Source organism: Myotis daubentonii, chromosome 2 (assembly GCF_963259705.1).
Source record: "Myotis daubentonii chromosome 2, mMyoDau2.1, whole genome shotgun sequence".
In the NCBI taxonomy this organism is placed as follows: Eukaryota; Metazoa; Chordata; class Mammalia; order Chiroptera; family Vespertilionidae; genus Myotis; species Myotis daubentonii.
The window spans coordinates 206,844,184-206,868,598 of NC_081841.1; the positions used below are offsets into that span (position 1 = coordinate 206,844,184).

The following is a 24,415-nucleotide window of genomic DNA, read 5'->3' on the forward strand; positions in this document are numbered from 1 at the left end:
TTGGCTTATCACTGTCTCATCAGAACATTGTTCAGAGTCTGTTTTCACCATAAAAAATGTGCTGAATGAGTGAATGAATGGACTTAACTTTTGGATGAATGTTCTGATGATACCCATCATTTATCAAGAGCGTAGAATATGCCAAATGCCATAGACTGGTTGTTTAGATTCTGCCCTCCCCCCCCCCCCCCACACACAGATTTGTATACTGTAACCTAACTCCCAAAGTGGTGATATTTGGAGGTGGGGTCTTTGGGGATGATTAAGTAAAAAAGGTGGAATGCCCATGAATGGGATTTGTACCTTTATAAAGAGGTCCCTGAGAGTTCCCACGCCTCTTCCACCACGTCTCTTCCACCGCATGAGGACACAGAAAAAAAAGACACCTTCTATGAACCAGGAAGCCGGCTCTTACCAGATACTGAATCTGCTGGTGTCTTGATCTTGGGCTTTCCAGCCTCCTGACTGTGAAAAATAAATGTTTGCTGTGTATAAGCCACCAGTCTACGGAACTTTGATTATAGCAGCCCGAAGGGACGAGGATAACCTGGTTCTAAACTGGGCATTTTATATAGCTTAGTTTCCTTAATTTTCAAAACAACCTTTTGAGGAAGGTCTCACTGACTGTTTTATAGACAAGGACATTGAAGCCAGTGAAAGCACCAAGAATGGACAGTCACCTCAACTTCCAGAGTCAGCAAAGGCTTTCCAAAGAGTGGCAGTGATGACACCCCACTTAATTCCTTCCACGTCCTGCTGAAACCAAGTTTATGAGGCTGAACTTACCTGGCAACTTGGCATCTCAACCAGGAGTGATAGAGAGATCGCCCACTGGTGTGGCTCCGTGGTTGAGGGTGCCCTATGAACCAGGAGATCACGGTTGGATTCCCTTGAGGCACATACTCCAGTGTCAGGCTTTGTCCACAGTAGGGGTCATTCAGGAAACAGCTGGTCAATGATCCTCTCTCATCATTGATGTTTCTCTCTCTCTCTTTTCTTCTCTCTTCTTCTCTGAAAACAGTAAAAATATGTATTTTTTAAAAAGATAGCTATCTCACATGTATGATCACACAATCGATGTTTTGCAAAGCTCTATTAGCTTTGGGAGCTATCAGTAAGTGAGACATAACCGTCTGGAAATAGATCTGGGCTAAGCTGGTTGACCATGGAAGGTATGGGGATTTTTTCCTTTTGCTCTCCCCTCCACACCCACAAGGATAGCCAAAAGCTGTCCCCTTCCGGCTCTCTGAAGATACGAATGCCAATCTGTCAAGCACAGGTTTAGCTGCATTGCAGCCCCAGAGACGTGGGTCTCTGTATTATCCCCTCGGCCATGCAACAGCACTGTGATGCCTGCTCTTTAATTGAATCACACACAAAGCAACACTATACCCTGATATGAAAAGTCACATTTATCTCCATTCTGGACACTAGCTCTGTGGGATTATGTCAGTGAATGTGGCTGTCATCCCCACTTGGACTTAGTCAGCTGAGTTGGAAGAGATTTGGTATTTGTTTTATTTTATTTATTTTATTTTTTGAAAGAAAAGAGATTGGTGAATACATGTCTGTTTGAAAGCAAATTCCTTTTTGAGCGAAACACCAGCTCTCCTCATCCCGGGAGCCCTGACCTACGGGTGAGAATATTAGATAATAAAAGGTTTATTTAAAGAAGAATCAGAGATAAAACTCTACAATTCCCTCATCTCACAATTGCACACTTTTCTTTTCCTTTTATGTTCTTGTGTTACATCTTTTTGGAAGCTGTTTTCTCATTCAAACAACCCCTACTGGGCAAGCGTGTCTGGAAGAGCTGCAGGTGTCCCCTGGCCGCTGCATAAAAGCCTGCTTGTTAATCAGCCCCATCACGTGCCTTTTGACCCCCTTCCTACCCTGCCCTCTCCTCAGCTCTCCCAGCCATCCACCACGGCTACTTCTAAAAGGGGGAAAAACTGAACAGCCAGTTCAAAGAGCTATTATCCTAAAGACTCCTTCACAAGGCCTGGGCTTTCCAATAAATTAATTCGAGCTTTAGCTCCCCTCCCCCTCTCTAGACATGGTGCCCCCGTCACTGCAAAGCTTGTTGACTGCTTACATCTGTGGGCACTGGACATTCTACTACCAAGCGTCCCTCTGGAAGCCACTCAGCACCATCACCGTACGTCAGGACCAGCTGGGAACACAAATCCTCAAGCAGATCAGCCTGACTCCGATGAGGGCGGCAATGGTGACATGTGTGCTATCTGGGGTTTATACAGAGGACCTGGGAGACACATTAACTCCTCCCCCCCATCCCTCAATCTTTTCTACTTGATTATTGACTGGCTCGATTGTGCAAATCCTCCCCACCTCACTTTATTGAGATTCAAAATGAGAATATTAATTCTATGACATGATGACTCGGGGAGAAGTACTTTGCTAATAAACGTGTGTTTGTAGGAGGCTCTGGGTTGGCATAGGTAGAGATAGGTTATCTATGGTCTATGCCAATTATGCGCTGTGGGGCTGGAGTTGAAGGGAGAGTGCCCGTATCTGCAGGTCCTAGCGGGGAGGTTTATTTGCTCCCCCGCGTCACCTACCCCACCCCATGCAGAAACCAGGCAACATGTCTCCTGACTGAGTTCATGCTCTCAGAAACCTGAAAGGAAGGAGGAAGCAGATTAAAGGTTGTGGTTTTTGTTATTGTTATGTGAGATATTTGGTGGGTGGGCGGGAGGTCACCATGTGGGGTGCCATTGGAAGAAATAAGACTTTTCCCCAGAGTTACTTGTGCTGTATCAACAGGGAATTTTACTGCTGGGAAGGGCTGATGCTGGTTATTAGTAAAATGCTTTAAGTTTCCAAAAGACTGTCTTAAGATCCTTTCATGGTATATTTCCTTTGAGAACTGTAAGAATATAGGTAGTAAAGAGAAAAAAAAAGGCCACCTCACTTCAAGGCTGAGTAAGCAAAGGAAACACTTTGTTTTCAACAGGTTTATAAAACTTTACAACAGATGGCAAACGACATGTTCTCTTTTGATAACTAGGACATCCACCCGCCACCCGCCCCCCTCGCCTGCCCGGTCTCCCCATTGAACAATCCTCAGGAAAACCTTATTTAGAACACTGGCTTACCTTTGTGAGTCAAACCCCTAAGCTATGGCCCGAGTAATGACACTCACATGGCTGGGTTTTGGCAAATGATAACTAGGTCTCAGAGGTAACATTACACAGAAGGCTCCAGGAGGAGTCAACAAAGACAACACGAAGGTCAGGGCGTGGAAGCCTACTGACCTAGTCAAACCAGAACCACCGCTGCCCTGGAGGAGGCGAGGGGAAAGTGATGGGATGATGGGACTGTGGAACACACGAAGCCTGTGATGCTTTTCATCCACGATTTATCAGGCAGCAGTAGGCCTGGAGTCTCTGTGATTTTATAGAATTATGGATTGACCTATTCCCTACAGGAGTTTAATAACAAACGGCCTTGGGCATGACTAAGGCGCATTGACCTAAAGGTAACATGAGATTTCTCAGACCTGGTTCATCTTTCACAAGGAGGCACTTCACTTACAGAAACATAGGTGGTTTTTCTCTCTCTCTCTCTCCTTCAATTGTAATGAAATATGCGTGACACAAAGTTTACCATTTTTACTTTTGTTAAGGGCATGGCTCCATGGCATTAAGCACATTCACATTGTCATTCAACCATCATCACCATCCATCGCAAAAACTTTATCTTTCCAAACTGAATCTCTACCAATTAAACAGTAATGTGCCATTCCCTCCTCCCCAGGCCCTGGCAACCACCATTCCATTTTCTGTCTGTATAAATTCGACAAGTTTAGGTGCCTCATATAAATGGAATTATATAGTATTTACAGCATAATGTCCTCAAGGCTCATCCATGTGGTAGCATGTGCTAGAATTTTTTTCCTTTTGAAGGCTGAATTATATTCTATTTTTTTATGTTTATTGATTTTAAAGAGAGAGGAGGAAGGGAAAAGGAAGGGGTAAAAGAGGGGGGAGAGGGGGGAGAAAAAGAGAGAGAGGAAAATTGATGTGAGAGAGAAACATCAATTGGTTGCCTCTGGCATGATCCCTGACTGGGGGATCAAACCTGCAACCATTTGGCATATGGGATGGTTCTCCACTCAACTGAGCTGCCTGTCCAGAGCAATATTCTATTTTTTAATAGACAACTTTATTGAGGTATAATTTATATACCACAAAGTTCAGCTATTTTAAGCATGCAATTCAATAGTTTTAGTAAATTTGTCAAATTGTTCAATCATCACAATCCAATTTTAAAACATTTCCATCATCTCAAGATTCCTCATGCTTATTTATAGTTAATCCTTGTTCCCATACCTCTTTCCCACCTCATACCTAGGCAATCACTAATCTATTTTTTGTCTCTAACAGAGTTGCCTTTTCTGGATATCCTATCTAATAAAGAGAGAATATGCTAATTGACCCTCATGCTGTTGCAAAGATGGTGGCGCCCACAGCCAATAAGGAGGGAATATGCTAATTGACTGTCCCTCCCTCAAAGACAGCAGTGCCCACAGTCAATAAGGAGGGAATATGCTAATTGCCTTCCATGCCCTCAAAGATGGCGGTGCCCACAGCCACAAGATGGAGGCGCCCAGTCCCCTCAGCCCTGTCAAGGCAGCAGGTGCGCAGCAAGGCCGGGCCTACCCCCAGTCCCCTCAGCCTCCCAGGCGCCCAGAGTCGGCCCGAGACTCAGGTAACCAGGGCCGACCGAGGCTTGCGCTGCCAGCAGTGGCAGCGGCAGAGGTGTGATGGGGCGTCGCCTTCCCCTGATGGCCGGGTTGCCTCCCGCCCCTGAGGACTCCTGGACTGTGAGAGGGGGCAGGCCGGGCTGAGGGAACCCCCCTCCAGTGCATGAATTTTCATGCACCGGGCCTCTAGTTTCATATAAATGGAACCAACATATCAAGTACTCTTTTGTGTCTGGCTTCTTTCACTTAGCTTAATGTCTTTGAGATCCATGAATGTTTTCACATGTATCAGTTTATCAGTTTTTCATTCTTTTTAAAATACTGACAAAATATTCCATTATGTGGCTGTCTTACACATTGTTTATTCACTCACCAGTTGATGGATATTTAGGTTATTTCCACTCTTTATTATAAATAATGCTGTAGGAACATATGTGTGCACATTATTGACTGGACATATTTTCATTTCTCTTAGGTAGATATCTAAGGGTAAAATCGCTGGGCCTTATGACAACTTTATGATAAACTCCCGAAGAAACTGTCAAACTGTTTTCCAAAGTAGCTGTACCATCGGGGGATTTTCTTTAGGGTAACTAAACAAACCTTTCAATGTGTTTGTTTTCTCCCTGTGACCCTTCCTAATGTAAAATATTCTGCTTCTTCCCAACTCTGACCCCAGCTCAGTCAGAAAGCCAAGCAGTGGGAGTTATGAGTTAATTCCTCAAGTAGTTCTAATTTTCACATCCTTAACACACAGCTGAGTTCACGTTAAAACCAAACAACTTGCAAGTTCAGAAGAACTGTGTTATGAAATGTCCTATGAGACCTTGGACAAGACACATTGGTCATTCAGGGCCTCGGCGTCTCCATTTGTCACTGAAAGTTTAGGTGATCGCTAATGTCCATTACTATCATCTCTGGAAATGTATGTGGACCCAGGAAGATCCCTTTGAGGGATCCAACAGGCTTTGAGATACGCCTTAGTTCACACCACCTGCATGAGGAGGTAAAGAATTTCTCAACTGTGCACATTCCAGGTCAGTGAAGACTTCGCCCTAACTGTAGACCTTAAAAACTAGAGAAAAGGGAGGTACAGATGAAAGAATGAGCATTCTCTTCCTAGGGCACGTTGAATGAAAGGACACTGCCCTTCTTACAATGAACTGTCAGGCATTACATCTGTAGACATTAATTAGCATGTCTCCTGTATGTCATGCTCTTTTGAGTTGATTTTTAACATTTTTTTATTGATTGATTTTAGAAACAGAGAGGGAGAGAAGGAGGGAGGGAGGAAGGGGGAGAGAGAGAGAGAGAGAGAGAGAGAGAGAGAGAGAGAGAGAGAGAGAGAGAGAGAGAGAGATTTCTTGTTTCACTTATTTATGCATTCACTGGTTGCTTCTTGTGTGTGTCCTGACCTGAGATTGAACCAGCAACCTTGGCATATCAGGAGGACGCTCTAACCAGCTGAACTACCCGGCCAGAGCTTGAGATGATTTTTGAAAAATCTTTATTTTCTGCCCAGAAGCAATATATCCCTCATTGGAACATTTTTATTTTAGGAACTACATCCGTTTCCTAATTCTGTTTCAGCCGCCGTAACAAAAACTGGGTGGCTTAAAACAACAGAAATGTATCGTCTCACACTTCTGGAGGCCTAGACATCCAAAATCAAGGTGTGGCGAGGGCCAGGCTCTTCTTGACAGCTCAAGGGAAGAATCCTTCTTCGTGTCTCCTTGTATCTGGTGTATTCTGGCAATCCTTGGTGCTCCTTGGCGAGTAGATGAGGTATTGAGGGTTAGGACTTCAATATATCTTTTTTTGGGGGGTGGAGGAACACAATTCAACCCATAACAATTTTGGGGGGAAATGAGGTTTGCAATAATGTAACTGTCACTGAATATACATCTAACTGTAATTATATTGTAAAGGGGGAGAAAACTGTGTTCCTTCTGCAACACCTCACATCGGAGCTCTGACACTTGATCCCAAAGACAGATCATAACCATCTTGAACCTTTGGCCCTGAGTCCCATGTGGTTTGACATCCAGATATCCTGCAGTTATTTAAATAAAAGCGGCCAGTTTAGGGGGGAAATCTATTTGGTGCTTGGAATGTGCTACTGTAAATTATTTAGAATATTTCATCCTGTGGAGAACTACGTAGGACTAAAGTCAGGGAGAATGGGATGTTGAAAATGGTTTTAAAAAAAGGTTGGGACACAGGACAGGGATTAACCGATAAGATTGCTTGAATTTCCACACCTCAGAGAAGAAAAAGATAAATCTGGGTTGGCAACTGAAAGCTGATTATCACTGGGAGGAAAGGGGTGGAGGGGGGTGGGGGCTGTGTATGCTTGCTAGACCACCCTTTAACTGGCTTGCTGAGATCATCTAGAACAGTGGTTCTCAACCTTCTGGCCCTTTAAATACAGTTCCTCATGTTGTGACCCAACCATAACATTATTTTCGTTGCTACTTCATAACTGTAATGTTGCTACTGTTATGAATCGTAATGTAAATATCTGATATGCAGGATGGTCTTAGGCGACCCCTGTGAAAGGGTCGTTCAACCACCAAAGGGGTCGCGACCCACAGGTTGAGAATCGCTGATCTAGAAGGAACCCAGAATGGCTCCTCACAGCAATATTTTTAAAGACATTTTCCTCCCCTTTCTCCCCTCCCAATCCCTCCAGGGTGGTTTTGGGACCCCAAATGCCACCAATGCAGGTCCAGGACATGCCCATGGCTTCCAGGTGTGCAAACTCTCTCGCCTGGAGTCACCCTCCTCCCCTTGTTAAATGCTCCTTGTCCCACTTGCATCCCTATCAAGCCCACCTTTCCATCCCATTTGCCCTCCCTCTAATTTAGTTCTTTCATGGAGTCCTTTGGCACCCTCCCCCCCCCCCCCCCCCAGCTGATATAAACAAAGTCACTAAGAGCTCAAGCTGATCTCAAACACTCCCACCTCACACAATTAACTGAAGCCTGGACTTCCCTTGACAACACCTCCTCCCTGGCTATCTCACCAAGACACTTCTCTTTCTACTGCTCTGGATTTACAAAGTCCAGAAGAGAGGGTCCACATTTCCTTCTTCGGGGCTTCCTCTAGATTCCCGTGTCCCCAATTTTTCACCTCTTCAAATCATCTTTGCTCCTTCTTCACCATACTCCTCCGACCTCTTTCGTTTTTTCCTATGGCTCTGGACACCACCTCTGGCATGATCACTTCATTCACCGGATGGCTACCATACACTTCAGACTCGGGAAACCACACATTAAATCCTCTGACCTCCCTGTTTGCGCTGATGATACCATCATTAATACTGCCAGTCTCTGAGGGTACAGTTCTATTGGTCACCTTCTATTCCTTTCTCTCCTTCAGTAACAGCACCTACCTTAGAGTTTCTGGGAGGTTTAAATGAGAGAAAGCATTCAGCACACAGGGCCTGAGACAGAGTAAGTGCTCCCTAATGTAACTATGATTAATGAATATCTTATTGCTCATAATGAATCAGTACGTAACCAATGCCCACAACTCCCCCTTTGTGTCTTTCAAAATCACCCATCCAACATCTATCCTTCCATTCCCCCTGCCACCTCCTTATCAAGGCCCTTCACTTCCCATCTGGACCAGAGATAGAAACTCGAAGCCAATCTCCCCTCCCACTTCCTAATCCATCTGAGATAGAAGATCTAGATGGAGCTGCTCAGAAATGTCAGTGCTCTGCTGTTGGCTCACTTGGAAACCAAGCCTTCTCTGTCCAGTGTCACAATACACTCCCAGCCTTGTCTCCAACAACCACGCTCCAGCCAGACTGGTTAGCCGATCTCTGAGAAAGTCTCCGCCCCTCCCACGTCCATTCCTTGGTAGATACCATTCTCTCAGTGTGGAAAGTCCCCATTGTCCAAATCAAAATCCTCGTGTTTCAAGTTCTCTTCCTTCATGAAGCCAGGTTTGTGTTTCTGTCTTTTAACTCCCTCTCACAGGCCTTATATTTGGCGTCTTACTCATGTTTCTTTTTCTCCCTGTAGGACCTCATCCAGTGCTTCATATGTAGAAGACACTCCATACATGTTTGCTGACTAAAATTGACCACCTTTCTCACTTTGAGGTGAGAGGCCTTTCTCTGGTTTTTGAGGTCTGTGCTCCGACTGGGGACATGTCATGCATGGGATCACTTTGGTCCAATCTTCACGCTGTCGAACATCTCAAATACCCTAACTAGCATTTTCTCAGGATAGTCATGAGCCACTTAACAATGTCGAGAGAGTCTGAGAAATGTGTTGTTGGGTGATTTCATCATTGTGCGAACACCCCAGAGTGCGCTTACACAAACCTAGATGCTGCAGCCTACACACTCAGTCTACGTGGTGGAGCTCACTGGTCCTAAGCTACAAGCCTGTACAGCAGGTCACTGTACAAAACAACACGAGATTAAATCAAATGCAAGAGAAAATGATGCAATCAAGAGCCCATTGGGAAATACCAGGTCTATGAGGCATAATATGACATACTGTTTTACAGCAAACATTTTTTAGAGTAGAAAGACTACAGTCTAAAATAACAATAAATAGTATAGCAAATACATAAATCAGTAATAAAGTCATTTATCATCATTATCCAGTAGCATGTACATAATTGTGCTATACTTTTATGCGACTGGCAATGCAGTAAGTTTATGTCAGCAGCACCACAAACACATGGTAATGCGTTGCCCTACAACGTTATGATGGCTACAGTGTCACTAGGCTATAGGAATTTTTTAGCTCCATTATAATATTACTAGAGGCCCAGTGCACAAATTCGTGCATGAGTGGGGTCTGGCCAGCCTGCCCTGATCAGGGCCAACCTGGGTGGCAGGGGGCGGGGGGCAGAGCCAGTGTGGGGTGAGGGGGGCTGTAGGCGGTTGGCTGGCTGGCCCTGCCCCCTGGTCGAACTCCAGGTTGAGGGGACAATTTGCATATTAGCCTTTTATTATATAGGATGGGACCACACTCATATAGGTGGTCCGTCTATGACTGAAATGTGGTTGTTAAGCCAGCCGAGTGTGCCTAACATAACGCTATGCACTTCCTCATTCTGCCCTTGTTACCTTCCCCACCCCCGAGCCCTACCTGTCCCAGCCTGTGTCCTTATTTCCTGAAATTTATCTGATCTCGTGTACAGTATGGTGCTCATGGACTAAAACCCTGAAGGGAATCACTTTTCTTCAAGATCTGATCTGTATCAGGGTACCCAAGCCCTGCAGTGAAAAGTGTCCTGAAAAATGAACTGATAAGCAGGTAGAAGCAGGATGCCGTGGATACACAAATTGCACTGCATTGCAGGATGCAGTTGGGAAGTTCAAGCGAGGCTTGTTTATTAAAATGCATGAGCTTCCCATAGCTTCACTGAGGAGATAACATACTTAACGGTCACTGGTGGAGTGCTGCCTAAGAAAATGGGCATTTCATGTGGATCTAAGGGAGCCTTTTGAAGTGTTTTTTTTTTTTTTTTAATTCTTTTCATTAGGCAAGATGAAGCCATCCTAAGGCCACGTTGCTGGCATAAAAAGGATGCACATTATATGTCAGCAACGACAGTTTAACGCATTTATTTTGTGTGAGCCCAGCAAAACACTTGAGAACAGTTTGTTTTGCAGAAAGACCGAATTAACCCTTCAAGTGCTGTTCCTTGCCACGGAACCACCAATCTTGTCACACTAGTGAGCCCTTGCTTCTTATGGCTGCGTTCTTTAGCCTGTTCTTGTATTAAGAATAAATTAGGTGAAGGGAAGAAAATAAAGTGGGAAGGAAGGCGAGTGCTTCCCATGTAATCATTCCTGTCAGGTGGGCATCCCCACTGGGGCCTCGCAGAGGGAGAATCATGGGCACCCAGAACATCTCAAACATTCGGATTTGCCCTCTCACGTTGTAACTGAATTGCATGCACCTGCTGATGTCATGTATGTCTCCAGCACAGACCACTTTGTACCCACCTGCCTCCTGGGTGTTGGTGGATGAATGGGCTGAACCCTTCAGCTTTGCTGGACGCTGATGGAGCCTAGCCACTTTTTCTTTCCTGTTCGGTCAGATGGTTTTCCCTCGCTTTGGAAAGAAAGGATCATTGGGCTGGACCCCCAGGACCCTGAGAGGGCACTGTGGCAGAGTGGAACTGCCCATCCGTGGAGCCAGGTAGCTCTGGGTTCCAACCCCATCCTTTCCAGCTGTGGGCTTTGCATCTGTTTACGTCTATAAAATGGGGATGATGTCCCTCATATGGGGTTGCTTGACACCAGGTAGGTACTTAAGGAATATTAGTTCCACTCCATCCCTACGCTTTCCCCCAAATTCTATTCATACTCAGGAGAAACCCGAGACATTGGAGCATGAGGAAATATCCTCCCTGTCCCTTCCACGTGTTTCCTTTTTTCACAGAAGCCAAACCTAAAACACCTGTCTTCTCCCTCGCCCTCCCTCTAAGTGCAGCTAAGTCAAGCCAGATCACAGGGAGGCGCAGGAACCAGCCTTCCTTTCTCAGCCCGGTGGGGACCCTGATTGGAATTACAATGCACCGTCTCCCCGGGAGGCCAGGAGCAGAGAGGAGGCCGCAGGTGTTTTTCCGGGTCTTCTTCCTGTGCCATCTCACCACATTCCTCCAACCCCGGCAGGAGAAAGGTTTGAGCCGCGGCTGGCGGCCTGAGGCACACCCAGGTCAAGGTGTGATCCTGTCGTAGGCAGGGAAGGGAAGGGAAGGGGCTGACGGGGCCTAAGGCTGCCTAAGCTTGGCGGAAGGTGAAAAGGCTTTTAGCCTGACCACTATCTTGAACCCGTTCTATCTCAGCAAATGAGTCACTTGGGTGATGGTGTAAACACAGGTGCAATAGTGGCCTGCGGAAGGCCCGACAGTCCCAGGTCCTGGAGGATCAGCTGTCTTCAGTCCGGCCCTTGCATTCCACGTCGAGAAAAGCCAAATGCGGAGACTAAGCAAGTTGCCTGAGGGCCGCAAATCAGTCCAGGGTCTGAGCAGGACCAGGAGCCGGCCGTCGGGATCCCAGCCTGGCTCCGTCTGGCGCCACCCTCCTCCCAAGGAAACGGTAATTGCCGATCACGGGGCTCACGCAGCTTGGGGATCTCGTCTGGGGTCCTGACCTCTCCCTGCCACTCGCGACCTCTCGTTTTCTGGTTCCCCCCACTCCAGAGCTGGTGCTATACCCGCCCCGTCCTCCCCACCCCCCAGAGCAGACTGGACGGAGGGGCACCTATGCATACCTCGTGGAAGGCTGCAAACACTCGGCCCTGCGGACCCGCGCAGAGCTGTCGGTGGGGAGGGGTACGGACGGGGGCTTGGCGCGGGGGCAGCAGGCGCCCAGTCTCGGGCTGGGGCGGAGCCCGGCGGTCGGGCGCGGGAGGAGGGGCCGGGAGGAGGGGCCGGGCGTGGAGAGTTGGCAGGAATCGCGCGGCCGAGCCGGAGACCGCCGGGAGGGAGCTGGCGGCGTGCGGGCCCGAGGACTCCCGGCGGTGGGAGCCCGGAGGCGCGGCCGCTGCCCGGCGCGGGGCGTCACCGGAGGCGGGGAGGGGGGGCGGAGCCGGCTCGCAGCTGCCACCCCGCCGCCGGGCTCGGCAGACGACACCCGCCCGCGGCCGGGCACGCACCGCGCGCGCTCTCTCCGAACAATGCTCCGCGGCGCTCGGCCGGGCGGCTGGCGGCTCGGCGACCGGCGGCGAGGCCGGGGGAGCGCGGCCCCGAGGTGAGCCTGCGGACGCCGTCTCCAAACTCGGCCTCTTTTTGTCTGGCAGACGTGGCCGCAGAGGGAGCTTTCGGGGGGCGCCGGGATCGCGGGCGGGCGACCCCCCGCCGGCGGCCGCTGGGGTGACAGGCGGCCGCTGGGGGAGGATGGAGCGGCGGACCGCGTGCGCTCGGGTGGGTGCCCGCGGTGGAGGCGCCGAGCCCGGAGCGCACGGGAGCCGGAGGGGTGTTGTCGATTCATTTGATCTTTGCCTTCAGGAAAACGGGGAAACTTTCCTTGGAGTTCCGGGAGGGGAACGGACTCTTCTGCTGGTCCCGCTGCTCGGTTTGGGGCCCGACCGAAGAGCTTTGGGATTGCTGGTGTGGAGACCGCCTCTCCACCCGGCAGTGTGGGCAAGGGAGTGGGGAGCGAGGGGCCACCCGGGCCGCCCGGACCAGGAGCCCGGTGGTGATGGCTTGGGGCCCCACGGTCATAGCTGCCCCTGAGCGGCTCCGGGTTACATGGGGTGTCCAGAGGGACTGAATGATGCCTCTTCCCTGAGCTATGGCTGAGCCTCTGAAAGGCATGCCCTGGGCACGTTCTTCACCCTTGCCTCTGCTGCCCCTTCCCCAGCCAGGACACACCACAGCACACAGCACACACCACAGCACACACCACACACCACACACCACACACCACACACCACACACCACACCACAACACACACCACACACGGATCTCTCCACTTTCAGGTCCTGCGAATGGGAATGGAGGCAGGGCCGGCTAACCGGGGAACTGTATTTCTCTTAGGTAGGGCCGAGCCAGCAAGCACATAGCTGCGCAGAGCCCATAGGAGAGTCGAGCCGGAGATCTAGCGGCGAGGAGTTTTGCAATAAGTCAGGTCCAGAGTCAGGTTCCGGAGACCTTATTGATCGCAGTCTGAACTGATGATGGTAGCAGCCCCTTCCCTTTCTGAAACTGAACCTGGACATGAAGCCCTGGAGAATTCCGCAGTTATTTTCTTATCTGGGGGTCTTGTGCAACTCGGCATCCTTCTTACTGGTTTAGGCTGCAGTGGGTCTAACCCAGGACGCATTCCTACGGCTGAGATTAGATTGCATAGCATTGGAGAAGGAAAAAATGAAATAAAAAGTTTGGTGGCTATCATAACTTACCGTCTGTGTGTGTGTGTGTGTGTGTGTGTGTGTGTGTGAAGGTTGTCACTCTCTCCTCTCTGCCCGGGCAACCCTTGCCAGTGGATTCTTGAAATCCAGACCCTTTCATACATATTTTTCTTTTCCATTGCTGCATTAATTTAATTGTAATATATGCACATTTTTTAGATGAGTGTTTTCTGGTAATCTGTCATTTCAGGGGAAGGCATAAACAACTTTTGATACAAGTCTGAGGGGCAATAATTTGAGCCAAAATATTTAAGTTTATGGACCTGGATCTGGCCAGCATGCTTCGTAGTCTTTTGGAAAGGAGGTGGGCATGTATCGGACCGCTCTAGTCTCCAAATAGTAACCTCAAGTCTAGTGCACAAGTGTGCAGAGGCAAAGATATTTTATCATGACTTGGATCAGAAAGCATGCTGAAATCTCTTTCTAGCCTCACACTGCTGCCTCCCACAGGAATGGGGGAATTTGCATAATTCTGGGGGCTGCCTCCCCTCAGAGGTAAGGAATGTGGGCTGGGAAGGTGCCATAGCCATTCCCAGGCTGCGGAGAGCGAGCTGGTGGGCGAGGCGAGGCATGGCTCCGGATTTGTGAGTGTCACTTGAGTTCTTCACCGTCTTTTACTTAAAACAAACTGAGACCCTTGCAGGCCCTCTCTGGACAGACAGAACCGGGAAAGAAGCCTTTCCAGCTGGGCAGGGTGGTACATTGTTTGCCGCGACTGAGAAACCAGTTTTGAGAGGATGCAGCGCTTCCGTGATGGTGAGGAGCCCAGGGCTCTGTTGACCTTTGCATCTCTGAGCAGTCAGTCCTGTTGGTGAAAGTTGTGCCTTTGTCAGAGAACTGCAGAGCCTCAGGTGGGCGTGGACAGAGTGCCCTGGACTGGGGGGCCTGAAGGAAGCTCCCCTGGTGTTGGTGATCCGGGGACCTCCGCACCAGACAACCAAGACAAGTTTGTGCTCTCAGGTGCCCGTTGCGGAAACTGCTTCCCTGTGGCTCTGTGGTTGCTCCTGGGGAGTAGTTGGATGTCCAACCCCTCAGGGAGCCCAGCCTCATGGGGGCTGGGAACTGGTTTCCAAGCTCTCTTCCTCCAGCCCTCCCAGGGACTCCGGAGCCTCTGCCAGGGGTTCAGTTGGAGGTGGCGGGGGGGGGGGGGGGGGGGGCTGCCTTTGCTGTGGCCAGAAGGGTAGCCTTCAACAGCTCCTAGGAAACAACCTATTCCCCATCTCCAGGAAGGAGTATGGGAACTTGCTAAACACCAAAATGCATCCTCCACTCCCCCCCCACCACCACCACCTTCTAGAAATTAGCAGCAGAGATTGTAGGAGAAAGAAAAATCCTTGCCATCCTCCTCTGCTTGTTGAAGCTTAGTGACCTCTTCTGGGCAAGCTGGCAAGGGATGAACCTGCCCTGAGAGGAGCCCAGCCTGCAGTCATCTGAGAGGGAGGGATGCGTGACAGCGGTGCTCAAAGACCAACATTTGTCTTTTATTCCAGAGTGTTCCCTTAGCTGAAAGGTGCAGTGGGCTTCCAGGTGAACTTTGGAGGGGAAGGAGGCAGATTGAGCGTCAGCCCTTGTTGAATAAACACTCCTGCCGGTGAGTGTGGGAGATCAGAAAGATAGCGCTTCCCACAAAGATTCTGGAATGATCTTTGGGACACCTGGCTCATTCCACCTGGTTAGTCCTGTTGATAGTTGAGAGAGCATCAGCCTCAAAGCAGATTCTCACGGGAAGAAAGTGAAGAGCAAATCTTAGGGCAAACCCCTTCCTACTGAATGTAAATCTGTTCACTTTAGACTCAAGGATTATTTTCTCATGAACCTTCCTTATGAGGAGGTCATTGTCTTTAAATGAGGGAAAGGAAGCTTTCAGTCTAACCCAGCCATTTCAACCATTGAAATTACTAATTACTAAAATTCTGCGGCACACCAAGAAATATGTTATTTGCTGATCTGAAAAAAAAAAGTAGCTATAATTTTGACTCATCCACACCGGATGGCCATTGTTGTATTGGCTGCTGTCATTTTTTTTTTTTTTTTGACAATCTAAGGGAAAAGAGGACAGTGCCCCTGACTAAACAGGCAGGTATGTCATGTTTTAAAAACTGTGGTAACGCCGGTTGAATATCACCGGTCTGACCAAGGACATGGCTTTGAGGCTCTGCCAGCGAAGTTCTTCTCTTTCCAGAACCACCAAACTTTGTGTCTAGGAACAGGTCTTAGTTTATGTGGTTGCCATTGTTTTCCCGTCTATATGAAGGGCATAAAGCTACCTGGCAGGGTTTTACTCAGGTTCATGGGTTACTACCTGCAGCCCTTTGAGCTCCTCCTCAATGGTGAATGTATTCGTTTCTGGGATGCAAACTCTGCTTTCAGTTTTACTCTCAGCGGCAACTAACACAGCCAGCCCGCTGGCTGCCTTACCTCCAGGCTTATCACTGGGGAAACTACTGTGTGATCCTCCCTCCCTCTCTTGGACTCTGTCCTGCCACCCCCAGCCCACAGGTGCTTATGCATTTCTGTCTGTTCTCCCCTTGGCCTGCAGCTTCAGCCTGGCTGACCTCACTGAGCGCCGTGCCGGGTTGAATGATGTATATGAAGCAGGGGGAGGGAGGTACTGTAAATTCCCAGGATGCCAGACCTCCTGACAAGGGTCCCCTGGGGGGGCAGGCAGACACCACAGCTCTCCCGCTTCTCACCCCGTCCATCTCTGCCTGGTCTCAAGTAAGGAGGAGAGCCTGAGCTCAGGGCCCAGACTTGCCTCCCCACTCACATAGTTGGTTAAAAATTGTGGCTTATCCCCCGGAAGCCACCGTTTTTTATTTGCTGTGCTGCTTCTTAGTTCTTATTTGCTCTGGACCCCTAGTGGCAGGGGTGCCTGGATGAACTAACGGGCTTCTCCTTCATGGGATTTCTTCTGTTTGACTGCCCCCAACCTCCAGGTGCTCAGGACTGTCAGGGACTGAAACGTCACTATGCTTTCTACTCACGTAACAGAGTCGCGCTTAGTTTTTACAGCTCCTGATAAGGCCACATCACGAGAGAGTGACTAAGCCTTATGAGAAACGCGCGAGGGCCTGGGAGTAAATGGAATACTAATGGTCAGCTTTTTTCTCCCCCTTTTCTCCTTCCTCCCCCTCTTCTCCCCAGAGTCAGACCCTCAGTGGAAACGCGCCTGTCCTCTGGGGGGAGGTCTTTGATCAGACCCATGTTCTTCCTTTCCAGGAAGTCGCTCTGTGACCCACGTCTGCCGCCCACAAGACCACGCGAGAGAGCCGGGTGCAGGATGCGCCAGCCGCGCACTGTCCGCCCAAGATACACCAGACCCTCCGACTGAACCCCGAGAGCCTGAAGATGTCTGCGTGCAGTGACTTTGTGGAGCACATCTGGAAGCCCGGGTCTTGCAAGAACTGCTTCTGCCTGCGGGGCGACCATCAGCTGTCGCCCACCTGTCCCCAGCCCAGAGCAGGCAGCCTGCCTCCTCCTCGCCTGCCCCCCAGGCCTGAGCACTGCCGCCTGGAGGATGAGGGTGTGAACAGCTCACCCTACTCCAAGCCCACCATCGCCGTGAAGCCCACCATGCTGAGCTCCGATGCCTCCGACGTGTGTACGGAGGCGAACATGAGCCCCAACGCCTCGCAGGTGAGCCTGACTCACCCCTGTGGCATTTTTACAGGGCCTGCTCCTGTGGTAACGCTTGCTGACTGGCTGGCAGCCAGGAAGGGCTATTAGAGCAAGACTCCCGCAGGATGGCTGCCCGTCAGCTTGTCCCGAGACCGCTCCTTCCTGACTGCTGCCCTCCTTCCCATCTGTTTCTTTCTTTCTTTCTTTTTTTAAAAATATATTTCTTTATTGACTTCAGAGAGGAGGGGAGAGGGAGAGAGAGATAGAAACATCAATGATGAGAGAGAATCACTGATTGGCTGCCTCCTGCACGCCCCTACTGGGGATCGAGCCTGCAACCCAGGCATGTGCCTTTGGCCGGAATCGAACCTGGGACCCTTCAGTCCACAGGCCGACGCTCTATCCACTGAGCCAAACCAGCTAGGGCTTAATTGATCATTTTAAATGTGTACACAAGGAGAATATTGCCATGATGAATTCCATGCATCCACCATGGAATGTGTAACATGTATCAACAGTCATCAACTTATGACCCATCTTGTGGCATCTCTACCCCTCACCCTCCCTTCCCATGATTTTAAAGCAAACCCAGTCATCGCCTCACTTTGTTACATCTTTTTAAAAAAATGAAATCTTTTAAAAACTATAACCACAATACCATTATCACACTTAAAAATATTAGCAGTAATCTATACTAATAAAAGGGTAATATGCTAATTAGACCAGACATTCTTCTGGACGTTCTTCTGGACGTCCTTCCGGACAAAGCCACGGTGGTGGGGGCTGAGGCAGAGGCAGTTAGGGGCGATCAGGCCAGCAGGGGAGAGCAGTTAGGGCAGTTAGGGGGATCAGGCCGGCAGGGGAGAACAGTTAGGGGGATCAGGCAGGTAGGGGAGAGCAGTTAGGGGGATCAGGCTGGCAGGCAGAGGCAGTTAGGGGCAATCAAGTAGGCAGGGGCCCTGGATTGGAGAGGGTGCAGACTGGGCTGAGGGTTCCCCCCCACCCCCACCATGCACAAATTTCGTGCACTGGGCCTCTAGTTCCTTAATACTCCATCCCCAGCCAATGTTCATATTTCCAGTGGTGAAGCTTGGGTTTTTACCAGCTTTGACTTAGGATCACTAAGTAAAACAGTTCCATCCCTAGAGAGTAGACCGTTCTGCTCATTCCACAGCGAGTGCTTGCAAAGGCATAATTATTTAGAGGGCATGGACAGGACAGCCTGCTCCAGACATGTCTACGGAGCTGGACGTCTGGGACGTGTCTTAAGAACTGCTTGCGAACCTCTGTGACCTCTTTGCCTGTTTTAGTTTTCCCAAAACATCCTAGTGAGGGGACCGGGAAGGGTGTGGGAGCTTCTGGGAAGTCAGAGGTCAGAGGTAAGCCCGGGAAGGGAGGCTCAGTTGTGTAAAGGCATCTCCTCTGGTGGCACCGAGCTCCCTGTCCCCGCAGGGCCGCTCCGTTTTTGGCAAGCTGGTCGTGTCCACTCACCAGGTCACCCTTCACAGACATAAGCCAGGGACGCTTTCTGTTCAGAATCATCTTGGGAAATGAGCAGGGCCTACTCTGAAGCTGATGCTAAAAGTGGGGGTCCGGGGAACTTTAGAAATAGAGAAGGAGGGGACAGTGACTTCAGTGATGAGAATGACCAGTTCGCCTTCCCAGTTCAAGTACTCCAGCCACCTGGGCAGGCCCCGGCTGAGGTCGCTGCCTATAACTGGCAGCTCTTGGACACGAGTCATCCCAGAAAGCACCCTCCTGCTCCTGCCCCTGCCCCCGCCGCTCACCCAAGGTGTTTTAAAAAGCCTTATAACTTTGGCTTCTTTAGGAATGTCACATGGCATGGTTATCAAAAGACTAACAAACACACAAAATCCAAAACTCTATTTTCAAAGCCCGTAGGAGAACTAACCTCACCCGGGAGTTTCTAGGGGAAAGGCAAAATGTTCTTTTTTAGAGTGATATTTTTCCCCTGCTTCACAGACTTAAGCCCAAAAAATGACAGACCAAAGTGGGCGGGGCAGCTCAGTGTCTGCGAAGACCTGAGCAGGCGACCAGGGGCCCCAGCAACGATGGGGGGCTGCGGGCAGATTGGGAGGTAGGCGCGCTGCCCGGCCTCTGCCCTGCGAGGTCATGGCACGTCCCTCTCGCGGTTTCTCTCTCCCTTTCTCTCTGGTGAGGTCTAATGTCGGTTTTCGCCTTGGGGCTGTGCAGGACATCTGGAGATGGGCCCCCAGCAAGCTGCCCTTCCCGAAGCAGGAAGACGCGCCGATGGTTTGCCTGGGCAGCTTCCGAGGCGTCCAGAAGCCTGCGGTCCCGGCTGCCCCCGCAGATGGCCACCCTCGCTGCCCGACGGTGTATGCCACGGTCGGCCTGCACAGCGCCGGGGCCCGGGGGGAGCGGAGCACCGCCTTCCACCCACTGAGGTTCCCCGAAGAGAAGGCTGGGCGAGAAGAAAAACCCACGTTTCCACATCCAGAGCTCACCTCCGCCCAGGAGAGCCGCCACCGGAAGCTCGCTGGCATGGGCAGCAGGACGGCACCTGGCTGTGCCAAGGACCGTGGGACCTACCCCTCTGCACAGCCCCCGCGGGAGTCCCTGCCCTCTGAGGACGACAGCGATCAGAGGTGCTCACCCTCCGGGGACAGCGAAGGGGGAGAATATTGCTCCATCCTGGACTGTTGTCCCAGGAGCCCCGCTGCCAAGGACACCTCCCAGGGCGAGGGGCCCCGACACAGACCTGGCGGAGGGGACTGCTCCCCCACGTGCTGGGAGCCGGGAACGTGTGGGGGGCCGGCTGAGGGTGTGAAGCAGGTGCTCGGCTTCCCGAGGGAGTGCTGTGGCCAGGGCCCCGCAGACACGCCGCCCCACCCGGGCCCCCGGAAGCTGTCCCCTCCCTCGGAGGCGGCCAGCTCCTCGGACGGCCTGTCCTGCGGCAGTGCCAGCAGCGGCGCCAGCAGCCCCTGCGCCCCCCATCTCGAGAGCGATTACTGCTCCCTCGTGAAGGAGCCTGTGCCGGGAAAGCAGCAGGACTCCGGCTGCCACGGGGTGGCCTCTAACAGGTGCCTTGGGCCGACTGGGGAGCCCCAGCCCGCCACCCACCCCAGGGAGGCTGTGCAGCCCGAACCCATCTATGCCGAGAGCACCAAGAGGAAGAAGTCTGTCCCGGTGCCCTCTAGGCCACAGGGCAAGGCGGAGCAGCCAGCAGCTGGCCACGGCCAGGGCAGGATGGTTAGCACCTGGACTCAGAAAACAGCCTCTGGCGGGAGCCGGGACAGGGAAGGCCCCGAAGTGGGCCCCAAGGTGGCGGCCACCATCACCATCATGGCGGCCTCCCCGAAGGAGGACCACCGGACCATCTACCTGAGCAGCCCGGACTCTGCGGTGGGCGTGCAGTGGCTACGCCCGGCGGTGGGCCAGGACTCTGGAGCGGGCGACCAGGAGGCGTCAGCTGGGCAGGGGAAGGGCTCCAGGGAAGCCCACCGTCATGCTGCGAGCCAGAACGTCCCCACGGGGAGGCCTGCCATTCCTCCCAAGCTGTCCAAGGGGAGCCCCGGGGGGTCCCCGGTGTCACCCTCCCCCTCCCCACTGTCCGACCTCAGCGAAGGGAGCTCGGGTGGCAGCACCGGGCCCCAGCCTTCGTCCCGGTGCCCTGCCGACCCCGCTTCTTCCTGCTGGGCCAACGGTGTCGCCAACCACGACTCTGCCAAGTGTCCCCCACCTGTCACCACCTCCTCGGCCGTGGACCAGAGGCGGCCCCGGTACCAGACTGGGGCCTGGAGCCGTCAGTGCCGGATAGAGGAAGAGGAGGAGGTGGAGCAGAACCTGCTGAGTCAAAGCTGGGGAGGAGAGACGATGCCGAAGGGCACCAAGGACCCCTCCAGCTCCTCTACCTGGCACCATCTCTGCCCCACCGACGGCGCCTCGGGGCCGAACGACAAAGCGGGGACCGGGATGAGCAAATCGGCCTCTTTTGCCTTTGAGTTCCCCAAGGACAGACATGGGATGGAGGCCTTCTCACCTCCTCCGCCACCTCCGAAGTCCAGGTGAGTACAGTGTCTGTGACCCGCCGGGCGGGACAGAAGGCTCTTCCGAACCTTTGCCACCTGCTCGAGGCCTCAGCCCAGGCTCTGAGTCCCGCACTCGGGACCAGCGGCTGCCCAGCCTCGTGCCTTAGGTCCATTTCTGAGCGCTGTTGCTCAGGCTTGTGCGCAACAAACAAGCCCACAAGCAGTGCCCTGCTTGGGATTGGCTGTTCGGAATCCATTTTTCCAAGAAGTGCTGCCAAGCTGTCGCTCTCCCCTGGTGCCCATAATTTTATACTCGGGGACTCTTTTTCTCCCTATCGCCCTGAAGCATCTTCTGTAGGCTTCTTCAGGGAAACTCTGAAATTCTCCATTTACTGAAACACGTGAAAGAAGGAGGCTCCACTCCAGAGTTTGGGGAAGCCAAGGGGCAGTGCCAGTGTGTGCGGCAGGAACTGTTACCACGGTGCCGGTGAGGCCTCCCTCGGGCCCAGAAGCAGAATAGTAGGACACTCTGCGCATGGTTCGCAGCCCTCAGATGTGGGTTTTTAAAGAAAAAAAAAGCAGTTTCATTTTAGCTTGCTGAAACTCACAACTTTCTCCACTGTTTCACTGCGGTCTCCTGCCACTTTAAAGTGCCTTTCAGAGGCCCCAAAATATTAAATGCCTTTTTAAAGGTATTGAGTTGCTCACGGAATTTAAATTTTAGGGGGAAACTTTTTCCTTCTATTAATGATTCCTATCAGGAAAAGGAGAAACTTGCTGTTTGTTGTTTTTGTTTTTTTAATTATAGTCTTTCTGAACAGACTTTATATAGCCAGGCTGTTTCCAGTGGTTCTGTGTCAGCTCATGCGCCTCTGGGTTGACGTCAGGAGTAGGGACTTGACCACAGAGAGACGCAGCTGTGACACTTGCCTTTGAACGTCAAGGTATCCGAGGCGGTGAGGCGCTTTTCCACGACCACTGCTTTGTTCTGGCATCGCGCCGGCCACCTGCCATGCGAGGTAGACGTCCTCCAGGTCCTCGGGGGATGGTTGACTCTCCTTGGTTACAGTTTTAAGTCCCTAAATGAATGAGAGGTTCAGCAGCTAAGAGGAGCTCCCATGTATATGGTGTTTACTATGGTCTGGGAGTTTGACATATTAACTCATTTGACCCTCAGACTAGCCCTAGGAGGTAGGAATCACCATCCCAATTTACAGATGACAGAACGGGATAGAGCCAAAGTCATCTGCCAAGATTACACAGCTGTACTTGGCAGTCTGGCTCCAGTCTGTGTTCCTAAACACAGAGGGCACGTCAGCAGGCATGAGAAGTGAGCAGGGCATGGGAGTGAAGCGTGGGCATTGTATCTCTCTGCCTCAGGCCTGGGCAGGTGAGTGAGAAGCACGGGCTTTGGCGTCAGCAACCAAGTTCATAGTGCATCTGTCTCACCTTCGGCCTGAATGATCTTGAACAAGCCACTGGCCATGACTGAGCCTCCAGGTTACTCTTCTCTAAACCAGGATGACAAAAACAATAGTTTTATCGCCCCATTTGTTGAAAGGCTCACATGAGATGAACAGGATCCAATGCAAAGGTTAGTTAGTATGTAGGCAGAAGCTGTTGACTGTAGCAGGGACACCCACACCCCATAGAAACGAGCCTGAAGGAACTAAAATTTTCTCATTTAAGAATCATAGGCCTGGAAGAAACCCCAGTCGCCATAGCAATGTGTTAAAGAACAAAAATTTAACCAAGTAAAATTAAAGATCTTATAGGCTTGATTCAACAATTCATGCATCGGGCAGCATCCCATCTAGTAAAAAGAAAGGTGCTCCAAGGAACTGTATAAAATGGAAGGTTTTTATAGGCAGAAACAGGGTGAGTAAAGGAAGTTAAAGGAGTGGATTATTTCAGGCAAGGTCACCTTCCCTTAAGGTAGTGGTTCTCAACCTGTAGGTCACGACCCCTTTGGGGGTCGAATGACCCTTTCACAGGGGTCGCCTAAGACCATCGGAAAACACATATATAATTACATATTGTTTTTGTGATTAATCACTATGCTTTAATTATGTTCAATTTGTAACAATGAAAATACATCCTGCATATCAGATATTTACATTACGATTCATAACAGTAGCAAAATGACAGTTATGAAGTAGCAACGAAAATAATTTTATGGTTGGGGTCACCACAACATGAGGAACTGTATTAAAGGGTCGCGGCATTAGGAAGGTTGAGAACCACTGCCTTATGGGAAGGCAGGGGGTCTTATCCGGCAGATGACCCACTAGGGTTGACCAGAAATCCCAGACTGATAGGGTTAAAATTCTATTCTTGGGAGAGGCTACAGTTGCAGTTAGATTAAGTATTAAGTCTTGGTGGGGCTTAGCAAAAGTGACTCCATTTTGGGCCTATTGTTTATTGTTTCTTTTTAACAATTCCTTCCTTTTGATCAAATTTTCCGTCTGAGAGATGTGATCAAAATTTAAGGCATCAGCGCCACTCTCAGCTACCACTCTGTACTAGTTCTAGAAATTTTCATTGATCCTTTTTGGTTTTTTATTTTGTTTTGTTTTTGCTGGTAATAACAGGTTACAACTTCGGGCTCACAGTTTTTTAGGGTAAATCCTATCAGGCACAATCCACTTCCACATAGGTGGCATTATTAATGGATTCATTTGCAGGAATTGTTGCGTTTGCTCATTCAAACCAGGAATTAGTTAGGTTTCCTCCTAGCCTGCAATAAATAGTGTTCTGAATTCCAGAGGTTATCCACCTTACCAAGGGTGTGGCATACAGGTGATGGCATTATCTTTTACTTTGGCCAATGACAGAGTAAAGAAAAAAAAAAAAAGAAAAGAAAGTGGTTGAGCGTCGACCTATGAACCAGGAGGTCAGGTTTCGATTCCGGTCAGGGCACATGCTTGGGTTTCGGGCTCAATCCCCAGTGTGGGGTGTGCAGGAGACAGCTGATCAATGATTCTCTCTCATCATTGATGTTTCTTTCTTTCTCTCCCTCTCTCTTCCTCTCTGAAATCAATAAAAATATATTTTTTTAAAAAAAGAAGTAAGGTTTCATGTTTAGCTGAAGTAGGAAGTCTTGGTCTGGCATCTTGGGAAGAAATGTTCTACATCAATGTCCGGTGCTTCCCCTTTTAGTCCAGAATTT

At 50.5% G+C, this 24,415-nt stretch overlaps 1 protein-coding gene and 1 long non-coding RNA gene across 2 annotated transcripts in view; one reads left to right on the forward strand and one right to left on the reverse strand.

Annotated features, from left to right (window-relative positions):
- Window positions 1–349: 349 nt before the first annotated feature.
- Window positions 350–12,301, reverse strand: LOC132228691 (uncharacterized). The gene is made up of 3 exons (XR_009451410.1): window positions 11,977–12,301; window positions 787–1,009; window positions 350–465 (listed from the first exon to the last, which is right to left on the reverse strand). It is a non-coding gene; the product is annotated as an uncharacterized LOC132228691 (long non-coding RNA).
- Window positions 12,302–16,852: 4,551 nt separating this feature from the next.
- PRAG1 (PEAK1 related, kinase-activating pseudokinase 1) overlaps window positions 16,853–24,415 on the forward strand; it is a gene marked incomplete at its 5' end in the record, with an annotated part of 48,288 nt that continues 40,725 nt past the window's right edge. Inside the window, 2 exons of the mRNA XM_059685527.1 lie at window positions 16,853–17,254; window positions 19,451–21,282. Coding sequence (XP_059541510.1) covers window positions 16,853–17,254; window positions 19,451–21,282 — 2,234 coding nt within the window. The remainder of the gene's footprint in view (window positions 17,255–19,450; window positions 21,283–24,415) is intronic.